The sequence below is a fragment of the Aspergillus niger genome (assembly GCF_000002855.4).
Source record: "Aspergillus niger supercontig An11".
In the NCBI taxonomy this organism is placed as follows: domain Eukaryota; kingdom Fungi; phylum Ascomycota; class Eurotiomycetes; order Eurotiales; family Aspergillaceae; genus Aspergillus; species Aspergillus niger.
Window position 1 is genome coordinate 1353825 of NT_166526.1, and position 16253 is coordinate 1370077.

At 57.2% G+C, this 16253-nt stretch overlaps 4 protein-coding genes across 4 annotated transcripts; 2 read left to right on the forward strand and 2 right to left on the reverse strand.

The window, feature by feature from the left end:
• Positions 1 to 1486: 1486 nt before the first annotated feature.
• An11g05540 (hypothetical protein) lies at positions 1487 to 2833 on the forward strand (the record flags this gene model as incomplete). The annotated part of the gene is made up of 7 exons (XM_059750283.1): positions 1487 to 1550; positions 1595 to 1687; positions 1757 to 1897; positions 1999 to 2127; positions 2213 to 2250; positions 2312 to 2527; positions 2588 to 2833. The coding sequence occupies 7 exons, from the start codon at positions 1487 to 1489 to the stop codon at positions 2831 to 2833; spliced, it is 927 nt and encodes a 308-aa protein (XP_059601607.1).
• Positions 2834 to 3282: 449 nt separating this feature from the next.
• Positions 3283 to 4938, reverse strand: An11g05550 (uncharacterized protein; the record flags this gene model as incomplete). Its single annotated transcript, XM_001394504.1, has 1 exon — positions 3283 to 4938. The coding sequence occupies one exon, from the start codon at positions 4936 to 4938 to the stop codon at positions 3283 to 3285; it is 1656 nt and encodes a 551-aa protein (XP_001394541.1).
• Positions 4939 to 5325: 387 nt separating this feature from the next.
• On the reverse strand, positions 5326 to 6780 carry An11g05560 (uncharacterized protein; the record flags this gene model as incomplete). The annotated part of the gene is made up of 3 exons (XM_059750284.1): positions 5326 to 5787; positions 5818 to 5960; positions 6015 to 6780. The coding sequence occupies 3 exons, from the start codon at positions 6778 to 6780 to the stop codon at positions 5326 to 5328; spliced, it is 1371 nt and encodes a 456-aa protein (XP_059601608.1).
• A 946-nt stretch (positions 6781 to 7726) lies between these two features.
• Positions 7727 to 15436, forward strand: An11g05570 (uncharacterized protein; the record flags this gene model as incomplete). Its single annotated transcript, XM_059750285.1, is given in 5 exon segments — positions 7727 to 8298; positions 8367 to 13221; positions 13224 to 13508; positions 13568 to 13983; positions 14056 to 15436. Coding segments are annotated over 5 exon segments (7509 nt in total).
• Positions 15437 to 16253: the final 817 nt, after the last annotated feature.

Sequence of the window (16253 nt, forward strand, 5' to 3'; positions counted from 1 at the left end):
CTAGATCATTTGCCGCTAATATGATATTCCTGTGAAACTTCGAGGTTTGGCCCCTTTGCTTCTTCTTCTCGAAGTCCTCCTTGAACCCTTTGTAGGTCGCTGAAAACAATTCCTGCGCTTAAGAGAACATGTAAAATGTGATAACAGTGAGTTGACTTCAAAGCCATAACATACAATATACCCTTACTCACCAGTCTTATCCGATGCTACATCTCAACTGGTTATCTATAGACTATGTACACGCCCTTTCCTTTATTGCCTCCCTTCACCTCACCGTATCCCATCCCACTCTTACTCAAATCCTAACCCCAATCCATTTACCAGAAGATATCAACTACTCAAAACTATGCAACCACCTGACCAAATCCGAATCCTCATCCATCCAGGCATTAAAATCCCACGACATCCAATCCCCTGCCACAAACCCTGGTCCTGGCCCTCCCCCTCCCACATCCCCCCTACCATTCCCATCCTCCACCTCCTCCCCCGCCCCCACCTTCTCCCCGGCCTCCGCAACCGGCCCCCTTCCCCCCAATACCCGATCAAGGATATGCCTAATCACTGACCTCGCCTGCTGACAAACATCATAGTTCCCCGCCTGTCTGGGCACCACATATTCAAGATCCGCAGCAAAGCGGCTCAGATTTTGGATGATTTCCGAGCGGGGAAATCCCCCTGCTGACTGAAAATGGGAATCGGGGTTCTGGAATTGATGCAGTAGTTCGATAGCCAGGACGCCGGCAGGGGGGAGGCCGAGGGAGGAGATCTAAAAAATCTATTCGTTAATATTCGTTTACCTTCAGTTCAGAAGAATGTACAGCCCCGTAGGAAATGGGAAGAAAGAAAGAAAGGAATAGATAAATAGAACACAGGGGAATAATATGGTAGGAGAAGAGGAACGAGAAAGGGAAACATACAATCCAAACCACAGAATTCCCATCTTCCCCACCGACAGCGCGATTGGCAATCAACAACAACAAATTATCCAGCAGCTCGTGGGCGACAGCAATCAATTTCTCTGTGCTGGCGCTCGTCCGCTGGACTAAGATCCGCTGGAGAATGAACTCATTATACAATGAATCCATGTGCAGGAAGAGACAAACTTTGGCTGTTTCGGGCCAGCGGTCGAAGTCCGAGGGCGTGCTGACGCGGTACAGCGATGAGGGGAGGGAAAGACGAGTTTTTGTGGAGAGGGTGGAGATGTCTCTGATTATCATTTTCCATCAGTTCTCTGTAAGTCATCCCTGAAAGAAGATGAAGAGAGAGGTGGTTTGGGGGGAAGGCATCTCACGCAATTTTCTCCTCCAACCCTAACCCCTCTCCTTCCCCGATATTCGATTCCAGAGAAACTTCTAGGACTGCCTCCCTTACAACGCCCATCATGAAGCATGCTCTGGGGTATGATCCCCGTGTATACGCCCCCTCCGCGTTCCAGCCATTGCTATCTAGGCGGGCCATTGCGGCGTCGAGAACTTCTGGCGAGGCTATGATATCTGTGAAGGCTATGTCCAGTGGCGGGTCAATGGTGATATACCGACGGATCATGCGGGGTGGACGACCCAGAAATGTGGAGAGACCTTTGTCCATGGCGTAGGTGGCGACGACGAGGCGCTTGCGGTGTTCCGCGCGGAAGAAGGGGAGTTTGGATGTGGCATCGCGGTGGTGGTAGCCAAGGGTGAAGAGAAGGGTTATGAGTGCAGAGAGTGATTTGTAGGGGCGGTAGTCTGTTTCTTTGTTAGCATTGGTGGGGACGTAGGATATGGAGAGAGGGTATTTAGGAAGAGGATACTAGGGAATTGGGAGGGAAAGGAAAGGGGTACCGTAATCCCCATAAAGCAGGGTAAGAAGCGAAGCATGTTCCAGTGTCGCCCAACACAGCTGTTCGGAAATGACACCGGTGTAGTCAAAAAACCGAAGACAGATCTCACTCGCTGACACACAGACGGCTGCGAGACCCTTTCTGTCAAGTGGGGGACGGTTCGGGGGGGGAATACGCAGCCAGATCGTGTTGCGGGAGGAGACATGCACTGGAGCCAATTACCGCAAAGACTAACCCTATAATCTCCCAGCGGTTCGGCATACAGGAGAAATATTCTGTGGGGGTGATGGCGGGGTCTACGACTAAAGGTTTGGAGGAGGCGGTAAAAATGCTTCGGGAGAGGGTAAGTAGAGAAGGGAGCGGGTTGGCGGGCTCGGTGATGGTCTCGTGCAGCATTGTTCGGATGGAAGACAGGATTAGACGCAGGGCAGGTGGGCAGAACAGATCGCCTTGGCAGTGGTCGAACCGTGCCGTGGCCATGTGTTCGTATAGGGCAAAATCATCGAGCAGGATAAGGAGCAGCTCGGCACCGAGCTGGATCTGGCTGTCGTCGATGATGGCGCTGGTGTTTTGTTGCAGGGACTTGGCGAAGAGGGCTATGCTGGAAGAGCCATCGTCGATGTCGTCGCGCAGCACAGACAGGTAGCTGGTGGGCCCGAAGACGCCGGTGCTGGGGGTCGAGGTGCCGCGGTGACTCGAGTCGGCAAGGTAGCGGTCACGGAGATGGCCAGGGGGCAGGGGCGGAGTGACCAGTGAGGGAGGAGGCAGCGGGCTCGTCCAGGCACTGCTGAGACTGGCACTGGCAGTAATGTTGCTGCCACTGCCGCACGAAATGGAGTCGGTGGAGCTGCGATCCGTCCTGTTCGGATGCTTGGACATCGGGGCCGGTTGGTACACGCACAGAGCCGGCTTGCGTCTGCGTCGGCATCGGCCGCAAGGGACGGCGTGGTCGCATCGAATCTTGGATTTGCGGCATGGCTCGCAGGAGCTGGGCACCCCGTTGGAACGCAGTAGCGACATGGCGTGTGTGTGTGTGGGATGGAAGAGGTCGGAGTGAGGAGAGGGAGGCGAGACTTTTGGTGAAGGACTTGCGGAGTTGGGGTCGGGGTCGGGGTCGGGGTGGAGATGGCCAGATGCAGGTGAGATGTCCATGCATTAGACTGAATCAGAACAGAAATGGGAGCTGACTAGGAGGTAAGCGTGGCACTATTCTTTTTAGTCTAATGGTTTCATTCCTGACCAATTGTCATCCATCTGGTTATCTATTAGGCTACTATATTCGTGTGTCGTGCTAACCCTAAGTAGGAGTGCATTTCGGTCATTCTTCACCCCAACTCCTACCCTGATCCTTCCAGTCCGAGTCACACAATAGAGCACCAATAGAGTACCATGGAAACGATTCCCTCAACTAAAGGGTATGGGTTCCCGATCCCTCGACTAGCGGTAACGAAGGATTGCATAGGTTACTCCTCAAACCGCTGCCTGCCCAACTCCTCCTTCTCCATACTCACCTCCTTCGTAAAACATGACGCCACCAGGCCCATTCCCGCAAAGACAATCAGGACAATCCAAATGACATGAAACGAATGGCTATATACGCCTGTCACCTGATCCAAGACCTCCTTCCCCACCTGTCCCCTCAGATCCCTCAACTGAGGAATAAACCCTACCGCGGCCTGACTATTCTCCAGCGTGGCCAGGCTACTAGGCAGGGTCCCCAACACCTTGATCGACTTTGCAAAGACACTGCTAAACACTGTCGACCCGATCGCTAGACCGACTAACCCGCCCAGTAACCGGAAAAAGACCAACAAGCCGACAGCAAACCCCGTGTCGTCCACGCTGGCGACGCTGGCTTGCACCGGGAGGACAAGGACGGTAAAGAGAACGCCGACTCCCAGGGAGACCACGATGGGGAGACCCGTGCGCAAGTGCACGGATGAGGTGGGGGTGATGATGTGGAGGAGTCCAGTACCGACCGTGAGGAACACCCAGCCCGTCCAGATATTGACGCGGTATTTGCGGAGGTAACTGACGGAGATTGGGGAGACGCAGCTGAAGAACAGGGACATGACGTTCATGGGGAGCAGAGTAACGGAAGCGTGCAGGGGGGTTTCGTAGAAGGCGGCTTGGTAGAAGAGCGGGAGGTAGGTGTTGAGGGTGTAGGTGACAAGGCCGTGGAGAAAGCCACCCAGAAAGGTGGTGATGGCGGTGGCGGATTTGAACAGCCGGTAAGGCAGGACAGGCTGCGCGGGGGCACGCTCGTAGACGACGAAGAGGGCCAGGACGACCAGGCCGAGGATCAGTGGGAGAAGGGTCCGCCAGGAGCCTAAGGGATAGAGAGCCCCGGCCCAGCTGAGCGGGAGGACGAAGGCGGCGCAGCCGGCCACGAACAGGGCCATCCCGAGCAGGTCCATAAGACCGAGCTTCTGGAGGAATGTGCCATCGACAGGGCGCAGGCGCAGGAAGAAGAAAGTGAGAATGAAGCTGGCTCCGATGAGAGGCAGGTTGATCCAGCCGATCCAGCGCCAGGTCACGTACTGAGTGAAGAGTGAGCCGACAATAGGGCCGAGCAGGGCTCCGGCGGCCATGGGGATAGCCAGTAGGCCGAGATACGTGGGGCGCTCTTTCATAGTGGTCATGTCAGCAGTGATGATCTCGTTCAGCACATCAAGGCCACTGCCCCCGAGCCCTTGGATGGTGCGGCCGACGATAACAGTGGCCATGTTCGGGGCCAGGGCGAAGACGAGCGAGCCGACGACGAAAAGAAAGTATGCGGTGTGCAGCGGGATCTTCCGCCCCAGCACGTCCGAGCTGCTCAAGTACAGGGGCTGCACGACCGACACGGCCAGCATAAAGCAGGTGCTGGCCCAGAAGGACTCCAGGGTCGTGCCTCCGAGATCGCGGGCGATAATGGGGATGGCCACCGCCAGGGTGGTCGTGTCCAGCGACACGATGAACACCATGAATAGCAGCCCCACGAAGGCCAGATGGAAGGAGAGCGGCTTCTTGGATTTCACCTCGGGGGGAGACTGTTCCTCTGATCCTTTCTCTTCGGTGGACAGATCCATGGCGGATTGTCCTTCCGACGCCGTCTTCTCGTCCGCAGGATTATCCATGGTCGTGATTCGAGTAAAGCACCGTAACACCCCAAAAACGACAACCGCCAGTCGGACATACTGCGACTCAAATACTCGTGTAGGGGAGAGAGTCCCCTGCAGGCTCCATCGGGGTCGGGGTCGGAGTGGATCCCTTGTCAGGATCCCTGCATCGGCCAATCCATCACGACTAACGAGAGATCCGAGGGTCGTGCCACTGCCGCCCCCCACCCCAAGCCGGGACAAGAATTCTTAGCCAGATAAGCAATTTAGGGTTGGCTTGTGTTTTTTACCTCCCCTCTCCTACTCGGGTCAAAATGATGGATCTTAGAGGGAATTTTAGAACTGCCAGATCAAGACCTGAGTACTTTCTTTCTATGCGAGAGTTCTCTGACTATTTACATCCATCTACTCGCTCCCATTCAGATTAGCCTGGGCAATCAACGCATACACATGCCGCGCCGCAGCTGGCACCCTCGTTCGATCCCCGCTACTCTCAATCTCCAACATCTCCTGGGCCCATTCCGCAATCGCAGCAACCAGGGCTTTCACCTCCGCGTCCGTGTTCGACGCATGGAAGATGATCCGAACGCGTTCCGTCCCCTTGGGTACCACCGGATACGAGATAGGGAAAACGGAGAACCCGGCCCGTTGCAGGTGGAACGCAAGGTAGAAGTTGTGCTTGGTGCGCGTCCGTAGCTGGATGATTTGGGTGAGGAATGGTTGGACATCCGCGTCTTCGTACGTGGGAAGACGGAGAAGCCCGGTGTCGCTGGCCCTGCTCCAGATCGGATTGGAGGTCATGGTCTCCAGGAAGAATTTCACGATCTCCTGGACGCGGTCCTGGGCCTGCTGCCGTGTCAGCTCAAGCTTTCGGTAAAGTAGGGAGCCACATCATACCTCTTGTGTCTCGCCACTGCGCAGGAGCTGGTATGTAGCGCGAATGGAGGCCAGCATGGGGAAGGACGGCGCCACGGAGAACATGATGCTGCGGGCGTAGTTGATCAGCATTGTGCGCACGGTCTCGTTGCATAGGATTACGGCTACCGAGTCAAGTCAGTGTATCCTTCAGCAACACCGGTTCAATCGTGTCTTACCTCCTGTCGCAGCCAGCGCCTTCCCAAACGTATGCAGTCGGATCGCCACTTCGCTTTCCAGCCCCAGGGCGCTCACCAACCCAGCACCGTTGGGCCCAATCACCCCAGTGCTGTGCGCCTCGTCAATGACAAATTGAACGTTGCCGTCCGGAAACACCTCCTTGGCTGTTTCAATCAGCTCCTGGAGCGGGCAGATATCCCCGTCCATGCTATAGACCGACTCGACCGCCACCAAAACCGATCGGGTGCCGTTGCGGATCTGGGGCTGCGATTCCTGGACGGCCACCAGGGCCTCATACAGCGATTCGGCATCATTGTGGCGGAAGGCCTTGCGACACAGGGCCAAGCTGTCCTTCATACCATCGTGCACGCTGGCGTGAATGAGCTCATCATACACAATGGCATCGCCGGGGCGTGGAATAACGGAGAAAATGGCGGCATTGCCCAGGCTCCCCGTGTTGACAATCAACGCAGCCTCGGCGCCGTGAAATGCAGCCAGCTCACGCTCGACGTCTTCCAGGTATCTGGAGTTGCCGTCGGTCAGACGTGAGCCGTGGCTGCTGAGCTTGAAATCGGGGTGTTGGGCCAGCTCGTCCAGGTAGCCTTTGCGGACGGAGCCCGAGGTGCTCAGCCCGAGGATATCGGTAGAGGAAAAGTCCACCATGGAGGTTTGCTCTTTGGTGTGCAGCATGATGCAGCCGTGCTGGGCTCGGCGCACGTCGAGCTCTTCTTCCAGGTTCCGGTAGAAGACGGAGGCATTCTTCATGCTGGGGCCCTTGGGCTGTTGGGCTCTCGCCCATTCAACAATGAATGAATCAGACATGTTGTGAGTGCGTAGAAGGTATTACGGCAGGAACCACAATATTGACTGCGAGGGGAAAGCACATGCTCAAGACCTTCTAGGGGGCTGGCTGAGTGGGCTATATCAACACCCGTGGTATCTGGGGCTGCCGTTGTGGTGTCAACCCGGCATCCCTGATAAGAATTTTCCTACAATCAGTTCGCGGCATTGCGCTATTCCTTGTGTAAGATCGGGTATGCAGCTCGCAGCTCTCGGTCGTCCTATCGTGTGGGATTCAAATACAGTCAGACTGCGCCGGAGGTATAGTGTAGGTGCAGGAAGGGAGGGGGCGAATAAGTAGTGACATCTCAACTACTTCTTTTGGACAGGAAATTACTCTAAAGCCATGGACAAGGAGCCCGGTTAGGGAAAGGGGCGGCAGTCTAGATCATACTCGACACCAAAATCTTACGGCAGCCATGCAGCATTAACTTCGACCATCTTCTGCGGGGAAACATGATAAGCACGGTTTCCTGGTGCACCATGCACCACTGCGGCCCGTTTTTTACAGAATACTACAGGTGTCTACCTCTTCATTGGTCCCCTTTTTCTTTGTAATGTACAAACGTCTGGATTACAGGAAGGAATGGGGACTTACGACTGATATGAATAAATATGAGCTATCAACGGCCATTGGGGCACAATACAATCAGGCTAAGACTCAAGGAAGATGACGTGAGTAGGGAGGGGGAGAGGATAAGCCTGACGGCTTTCGATCATGACATCTATCTCAGAACCAGAGAAAGTTAGCAAGGGAACAATGCCATCGGCCGGCCATATAAAGTTTCGTCTCTCGCAACGCAGGCTTCACGTTTTCAGGGCCAGAAATTCAACATTTTAGAAGTCAGCCTTTTTATCTTTATTGTTCACAATGCCCTCCCGAGAAAATGGTCTTTCTGGCCCGGTGCCTAACCCCGGGGGTCAAAGTGATGATGCCACTACGGCATTCTCCCCCATCGCGATATGTGGTATGGCCCTTCGTCTTCCCGGTGGATTGGGGAGCCCGCAAGACCTCTGGGACTTCTTGATAGCCAAGGGCGATGCGCGGTCCCGGGTCCCCGAGTCTCGGTACAATGTATCGGCCTTCCACTCCCCATCCAAGCGGCCGGGTACGGTGGTGACCGAGTACGGCTATTTCCTCGACGAGAGCATTAAGCTCGGTGCGCTGGATGCGTCCCGCTTCTCGCTCAGTCGGGCCGAGCTGGAGGCCGCCGATCCCCAGCAGCGCCAGATGATGGAGGTGGTGAGAGAGTGCTTCGACGATGCAGGGGAAGTCAACTTCCGTGCCCGGCCCATTGGCTGCTACATGGGCTGTTACGGGGAGGACTGGCTGGAGTTGCAAAACAAAGACCCCCAGCAGAATGGTATGAACCGGGTCGATGGATATAGTGACTTCATGCTGTCAAATCGGGTCTCGTATGAAATGGACTTGCGCGGGCCCAGGTATGTGATGCCTTCTTCTTCTCCTCCTTCTCTCTCCCCAAGAGGATAGGATTACTGACGTTGCACAGTATGACCATCCGCACTGCGTGCTCGTCTGCGCTAGTCGGGCTGAATGAAGCCTGTCTGGCCCTCCAACGAGGCGACTGCGACGCCGCTATCGTCGGGGGTCCAAGCTTGATCTTTGCGCCAGCCACAACGGCGTTCATGACCGAGAAGGGGGTACTGTCGCCCGACGGGTCTTGCAAGACCTTCTCGGCCGATGCGAACGGCTACGCAAGAGGCGAAGCCATCACTGCCGTGTTCGTCAAGCCTCTGGCCGCAGCCCTTCGCGACGGGAATCCCATCCGGGCGGTGATCCGGTCCGTCATGTCCAACAGCGACGGGAAGACATCCGGCATCTCCCACCCCAGCACCGACAGCCAGGAGGCTCTGATCCGGAAAGCGTACCAGGCTGCTGGCATCACGAACATGGCCGAGACAGCCTTCGTTGAGTGCCACGGCACGGGCACCCCGACAGGTGACCCGGTCGAAGTGCAGGCCGTTGCGCGGGTCTTTGGGGAAGCCGGCGTGTACATCGGATCGGTCAAGCCGAACCTGGGCCATTCCGAGGGCGCATCCGGGCTGACATCCCTGATCAAGGGCGTCCTCGCCCTGGAGCATCGCATCATCCCCCCCAACATCAAATTCACCGCTCCCAACCCGAAGATTCCATTTGAGGCCTGCAAACTGACGGTGCCTCTCGAGCCAATCCCGTGGCCCGAATCGCGATGGGAGCGGGTCAGCATCAACTCGTTTGGCGTGGGAGGATCCAACGCGCATCTCATCCTCGACTCGGCCCGCAGCTTCCAGATCCCCAGCCCGACCCCGGACAATTTCCTCGCCGGCCCCCAGCTGCTGCTTCTCTCCGCCAGCGCGGCCGGATCGCTGCAGCGGATGACCGCGACCTTCGAGGACTGGGTCCCGCAACACCAGGACCAGCTGCGCGATCTGGCCTACACCCTGGCCACCCGTCGAGAGCATCTCCCGCATCGAACCTTCCTAATCGCCGGTCCAGACCGAATCGGCACCCCATCGCCTGGCAGAAAGGTGCCCAGCTCCGCGCCCAGCCTCGCCATGGTCTTCACCGGGCAAGGCGCACAATGGGCGCGCATGGGACGGGACCTCCTCCTGCGCCCCGACTTCTCGTTTCAAAACACCATCCGGGCGCTGGACAAATACCTGAAAGCGGCCCCGAATGGTCCCGAGTGGCGATTGGAGGAAGAGCTTATCAAGCCGGCCCTGACGTCCCGGGTCCAGACAGCCGAGCTCTCGCAGCCCCTGTGCACAGCCGTCCAAATCGGCTTGGTGGATCTCTTCGCCGCAGTCGGAGTCACCCCTGCGGCGGTGGTCGGCCACAGTAGCGGGGAGATTGGGGCTGCCTACGCGGCGGGTGCCTTGACCGCGCGGGAGGCCATCATCGCGGCCTGGCAGCGAGGGCTGGCTGCCGCGGGGCAAACCCGCCCTGGCTCCATGGCGGCCATCGGGCTGGGATGGGAGGAGGTCCAGAGCTTTCTCTCGCCTCCCACCGTGGTGGTCGCCTGCGAGAATTCCCCCAAGAGCGTCACTCTCTCCGGAGACGCCCAGGAGGTGCAAGCCGTGGTTGCACGGATCAAAAAGGAGCATCCCACGGTGACGGCTCGGCTGCTCAAAGTCGACAAGGCCTATCATTCCTACCACATGCATGAGGTCGGACACAACTACTCAGCTACCATCGGCCGCGACCTGGTTGGAAAGCGTCCCGGGAAGCCGTTCTTTTCCAGCGTCACTGGCAAGCAGGAACAGGATCTGTGTCTGGACGCGGTCTACTGGCAACGCAACCTGGAATCCCCCGTGCTTTTCCGGGCCGCCGTCTCTGAGCTTCTGGACCATGTCGATAATGTCGCCTTTCTGGAGATCGGACCACACGCCGCGCTCGCAGGGCCCGTGAGACAGATACTGAGCACTCGGGCGTCTGCGAACCCGGCCCCCTACATCGCGGCGATGAGCCGCGGAGAGAATTGCGTGGAGTCGTTCCTGACAGCGCTGGGAAAGCTGTTCCAGCTGAATGTCCCGGTCAATCTGAATGCTCTCTACCCCTCCGGATCCTGTCTGCCCGGACTGCCCCGGTACCCCTGGGATCATGGGGTCGACTACTGGCGCGAATCCCGCATCTCCCGCGACTGGAGATTCCGCCAGTTCCCCAGCCATCCGCTTCTCGGCGATCGTCAGCTGCTCGGCACCGACCTGGAACCGAGCTGGCGAAACATGATGCGAGTCGAGGACTCTGACTGGCTGCGGGATCATAAAGTGGAGGTGGATATCATTCTCCCATGTGCGGGCTATCTGTCAATGGTCGGGGAGGCGATCCGACAGATCACTGGATCACAAGAGAGCTACACCTTGCGAGGTGTTGTGATTAGCTCGGCCCTGGTGCTGCGCGAGGGAACGCCCACCGAGGTGGTGACGACCTTCCACCCCCACCGGCTGACCGATTCGCTAGATAGCCAATGGTGGGAATTTACTATCGCCTCGTACAACGGCCAGACGTGGACCAGGCACTGCACTGGCCAGGCCTCGGGGACGGCGGCGGAGGAGAGGCATACGCGGACGGCAGCCCTGAGGAGTTCCCTGCCGCGGAAGTTGCAAGCCAAGAAGTACTACGACCTCCTGGACCGCGCGGGCTTGAACTTCGGGCCGATGTTCAAGCGCCTGACCGATATTGAAACGGGCACGGGGGAGACGTTGGCGAGAGCAAAGGTGACCACCGGCCAAGCGGGAGACGAAAAGTACTATCACCTCCATCCCAGTCTCATCGACGCCTGCATTCAGGCGGCTCCTCTTGCTGGCCTCCTGGGCACCGTGGATGCCAAGGCATACCGACGAGTGCCCACCAAGATCGACCGGGTGATCGTCCGGCAAAGCCCCACCAGGGTCGATGACTTGCAGGTGTCGGCCTCGGCCACGTATGTCAAAGGCACCGGGGAAGTGATCGGGCAGGTCCAGCAATGCATCGCAGATGGTGTCATTGTCATGCACATGGAAGGCTTGAAGCTTTCGCCTCTCGAAGAGGCCGGCAAGGCAGGACAAGCCGACAGTCTTGAAACGACCGCCCGCCTGACATGGGGACCGCATATTGACTTCTTGGACGCCGCTACGCTGATCAAGCCGTCGTTTCCTCGGCATCTGTACACGCCGGCTTTGGACGAGCTGGCTCGGCTAGGTATGATCTACGGCAGTCGGCGCATCAAAGATGCTCGCACGCGGGTGGCGCATATGCCCCTGTATCGCGACTGGATCAACCGCCAGGTGGAAGCAATGCGGCTGGACGAAAAATGGTCCACTTTCCTCACCCTCGAGGATGATGCCCTTGTGGAGAGGATCGAACGACTGGTGCAACATCTGTCCGAGACGCCCGTCGTGGACTGCGCCATTGGGCTCCAGAAAGTGGCCACCAACATCGCGGCGCTCTTCGCCGGGGAAACAGAGGCCCTCGATATCCTTCTCGCGGATGACACCCTATATAAGCTCTATGTTGTCACCGACGCGTGTGATCGGTCCCAGTTTATCCAACACCTGGCCCATACCAAGCCCAACCTGCGGATCCTGGAGATCGGAGCCGGCACGGGCGCGACGACAGCGAGCATCCTGAAGCTGCTACGCCTGCCCGGCTCGACTGGCTCCGGTGGCACACCCTCCCTTTTCTCCAAGTACACCTACACAGATATTTCCTCGGGCTTCTTTGTGACCGCCAAGGAGCGGTTCAGTGGCGAGAGAAACATCGAGTATCGCACCCTGGACATCAGCAAAGACCCGTCCGACCAGGGATTCGATGGGGAGAAGTATGATCTGATTCTTGCGACCAATGTTCTGCATGCGACCAACTACCTCGGGGAAACCCTCCGGAATGTCCACAAGCTTCTCGACCCGAACGGGCGACTGCTCCTTCACGAGCTGAACTCCCCCTCCAAGTGGCCCAACTTCATCTTTGGCACGCTAGCAGGCTGGTGGTACGGCGGACCGGATGGAAGACCGGACGAGCCGTGTGTGACCCCGGCCCGCTGGGAGTTGGAGCTGAAAGGCGCCGGCTTCGCCGGCTTGGATGCCGTGGTGCTTGACGGCGAGCAGCCGCATCAGCTGAACGCCATCATGGTGGCCAAGCCGCGGGTCGATGATGGGACAGACCAGAAAAAGCCCGTCAGTCTGCTTTGTGACCCCCGTGACGACAGCTATGCGGAATCCTTGTCGCGGCAGCTTAACAGCCGAGGCTACGAGGTGCAGACATTTCGGCTGGGAGACGAACTGCCCCAGTCCCAGGATATCATCTCCCTCCTCGACTGCACTCGCCCGTTCTTTGAAGACATTGATGCGGCTCGTTTCCGGGCCTTCCAGCACCTCCTGAATACCATCGGGGAGTCGGGTCTGCTGTGGATCACCCATCTGTCCCAAGTCAAATGCCCCGACCCCCGGTTTGCCCAGGTCATCGGCGCAGCACGCTCCATTCGCTCGGAGATGCTGGTGGACTTTGCGACGTGTGAAGTGGATGACATTCGTTCGTCGCTGGACAAAATCATTGACGTCTATGCCAAATTCCATACCCGAGCGAGGGACGAATCGTTGAATCCGGATTATGAGTATGCCATTGTGGGCGGGACAGTCTCTGTGGGACGGATCTACCCCTTTTCGCTCAAGGAGGACCTGGTCGTGGCGACCAAGCCAGACGATTGGGCCGCTCTCGACATGGAGAAGCCCAGCCGCCTGAGCTCCCTGCACTGGAGGGCTTCGAAAGGAAGACCCCTGACTGGGGACGAAGTCGAGGTGGAGATCTACGCCGCCGGCCTGAACTTCAAGGTAAGAACGGGTCCCTCTCTGCCATGCATGCCTGATGGGCTACTAACCTCCTCCGCTAGGATGTTTTGGGTGCGTTGGCTGTGGTTCCGTTCCCCGACAATGGCCTGGGCGTCGAAGCCAGCGGAGTCGTTCGCCATGTGGGCCCCGATGTCAAGCGGCTGTGTCCCGGAGACCGGGTCATGCTGCGGGAAGATGGGGCTTTCGCGACCCATGCCATTGCCTCCGAGAAGCTCTGTGCGAAGATTCCCTCGGATCTCTCCTTCGAAGACGCAGCAACCATGCCGGTCGTGTTTGCTACCGCCATCTACTCGATGTTCGATCTCGGTGGATTGCAGGAAGGACAGGTAAGCCTCGCCCCATCCATACCAGGCCAGAGGGGCCGCAATGCTGACTCCCAGACAAGTCGATCCTAATCCACAGTGCATGCGGTGGTGTAGGAATCGCCGCCATCCAGCTGGCTCGGATGACAGGGGCCACCATCTATGCCACGGTGGGCAGTGATGAAAAGGTACGATATTTGATGGAAACATTTGGCTTGCCGAGGAATCGCATCTTCAACTCCCACGACTCGAGTTTTGTGGAAGGCGTGATGCGCGAAACCCAGGGGCAGGGAGTCGACCTGGCCCTGAACTCCCTCTCCGGCGAGCTGTTGCACGCGACCTGGCGATGCCTCGCCGAGTTCGGGAAGATGGTGGACATCGGAAAGCGCGACATGCTGGGGGCCGCTCGGCTCGACATGGGCCACTTCCTGGGCGGCCGCACGTATTCCTGCTTTTACTTGGACCTGCTGCGGGACAAGCGGCCATCGGAGTGCAAGCGGTACGTTGAAGCCCCGATATAGCAATCAACCTGGACACGCTGACTGGACTGACTGGCTTTCCACGAAAACAGACTTCTCGAATTAATCATCACGTACTTCCGGGCCGGTCATATTACGCCGATCAGGCCCATCACGATGTTTGATGCCACAGCTATAGAGGATGCGTTCCGACACATGCAACAAGGCACCCATCTCGGAAAATTGGTCATTATCCTGCGAAACGCGGATGGCAGCCCCAAGATCGACCCGACATCAGTGAGAACTGCCCCGGGCCTCGACTTGGACAGCACCGCAACCTACCTCCTGATCGGCGGTCTCGGTGGTCTCGGACGCGCCGTATCGCGGCGTCTCGTGGAGCACAAAGCCCGCCGTCTGGTCTTCCTTTCCCGGAGTGCGGGTCGAGGTCCGGACGACAACGACTTCGTCCAGGAGCTTGAGAGCATGGGATGCGGCGTTCGACTCGTCCAGGGCAGCGTCACCAGCGAAGCTGATGTAACACGAGCCATCCAGCAAGCCCCCAACCTGAAAGGCATCCTCCAACTGTCCATGGTTCTCCGAGACCAGGCGTTCCCCCACATGACCCTGGCCGAATGGAACACCGCGGTTGGGCCCAAAATCCAAGGAACATGGCATCTCCACAATGCCACCCAGGCCGCCGGGATCACCCTCGACTTCTTCATACTCTTCTCGTCCACGTCCGGCGTGCTGGGCCAGCCTGGCCAGGCCAACTACGCTGGAGCAAATACCTTCCTGGACGCCTTCGTCCAGTACCGGACCAGCCTGGGGCTGGCCGCCTCCGCGGTCGATATCGGCGCGGTCCAGGACATCGGCTACGTGTCGCAGGACGACGCCCTGCTCCAGCGCCTGAAGCAGACGGGGGCGCACCACCTCACCGAATCCGAGCTTCTCGATGCCGTATTGGCTACGATCTCTTTCTCCGTGAATCCCAATGAGGCCCATAATGTCAACGACATCCTGGGATTCGTAGACAAGAATAACTTCATCCTTGGCCTTGGCACATCCGTTCCCCTCAGTAGTCCCGAGAGCCGCGTATTCTGGAGAAAGGATCGGCGTATGGCGCTATACCATAATTCCGTCCCGAAGGCCGCCGTACACGATGTCAGTTCCGACCGCGACACTCTGCAGGCCTTCCTTGCCCGGGCGAAAACGGACCCGTATATATTGAGGGCCGGGGAAAGCGCTGGTCTGCTGGCAAGAGAAATCGGGAATAAGCTATTCAACTTCTTGCTCAAGACGGGTGAGGACTTGAATATTTCGCTGCCGCTGTGGCAGCTGGGCATGGACTCCTTGGTGGGTGTGGAGATGCGCAGCTGGTGGAGACAGGCGTTCGGGTTTGATATTACTGTATTGGAGATGATGGGGATGGGGAATCTGGAGGGATTGGGGAAACATGCGGCGGAGGGGCTCGCAAGGTTGTTGGGTATCGAGTGAGTCCTTCTATATTGTCCACACTAGAGGTATCAGAGTGTGAATGTCACGGTGCCTGCCGGAATCCTGATCTTGAGCATCTTCCTACGCAGTGTGCAGGCATTAGCTATACATCGTAGTCCTCTTGCCAATGGTGCAGCGGAAAGTACCCGGAACGCGTACCCGGAGCTGTTCTGTGACACTAAACCTCAATATAAAATTAGATTATATTATATCAATACATTGGCTAAGCTAAATATGACAGCACCGGGCGGTGATGCCCCGCATCTGCATGCGTGCGTGAGATCAAGGAAGTGGACTGATCAATAACCGTATCGATGGTATAGTTGCATGGAACATGTAAGAACAGAAATAAATCGACAAAGATGTCTGCCAGCTTGCAGGAACATAATTGTAGCCAAACAATACCACTATACTAAGCAGTATGAATCGTGGTGTGGTTACACATCACGGCATATGAAAGATGAACAGCAGACCATGTCTTGCGATAAAATATCTAGACTCACTGTAACAGTTCAATAGAAATTTATATTTACTGCTTACTATCCGTCCTACTTGGGGAGTAGCGGTGGAGATGATTATGAAAGGCAATAACTAGTACTTCATATATAAGACTGATTTTGTTGGGATCACATATCCATGCACTGTTACTATTTTTGATTTTCAGTTCATTGCGGAGGTGGTGCCAGACATCGGTAGCCAGTTAATCTGCGATATATATACAACTACAAGGACCTTGCTGTATATGGTAGAATCTGGAGATTCGGCCTGGGAATTGCACAGGTGTCCAAGGGTGCTTGGAACAGAAGCAAGGTTTTCC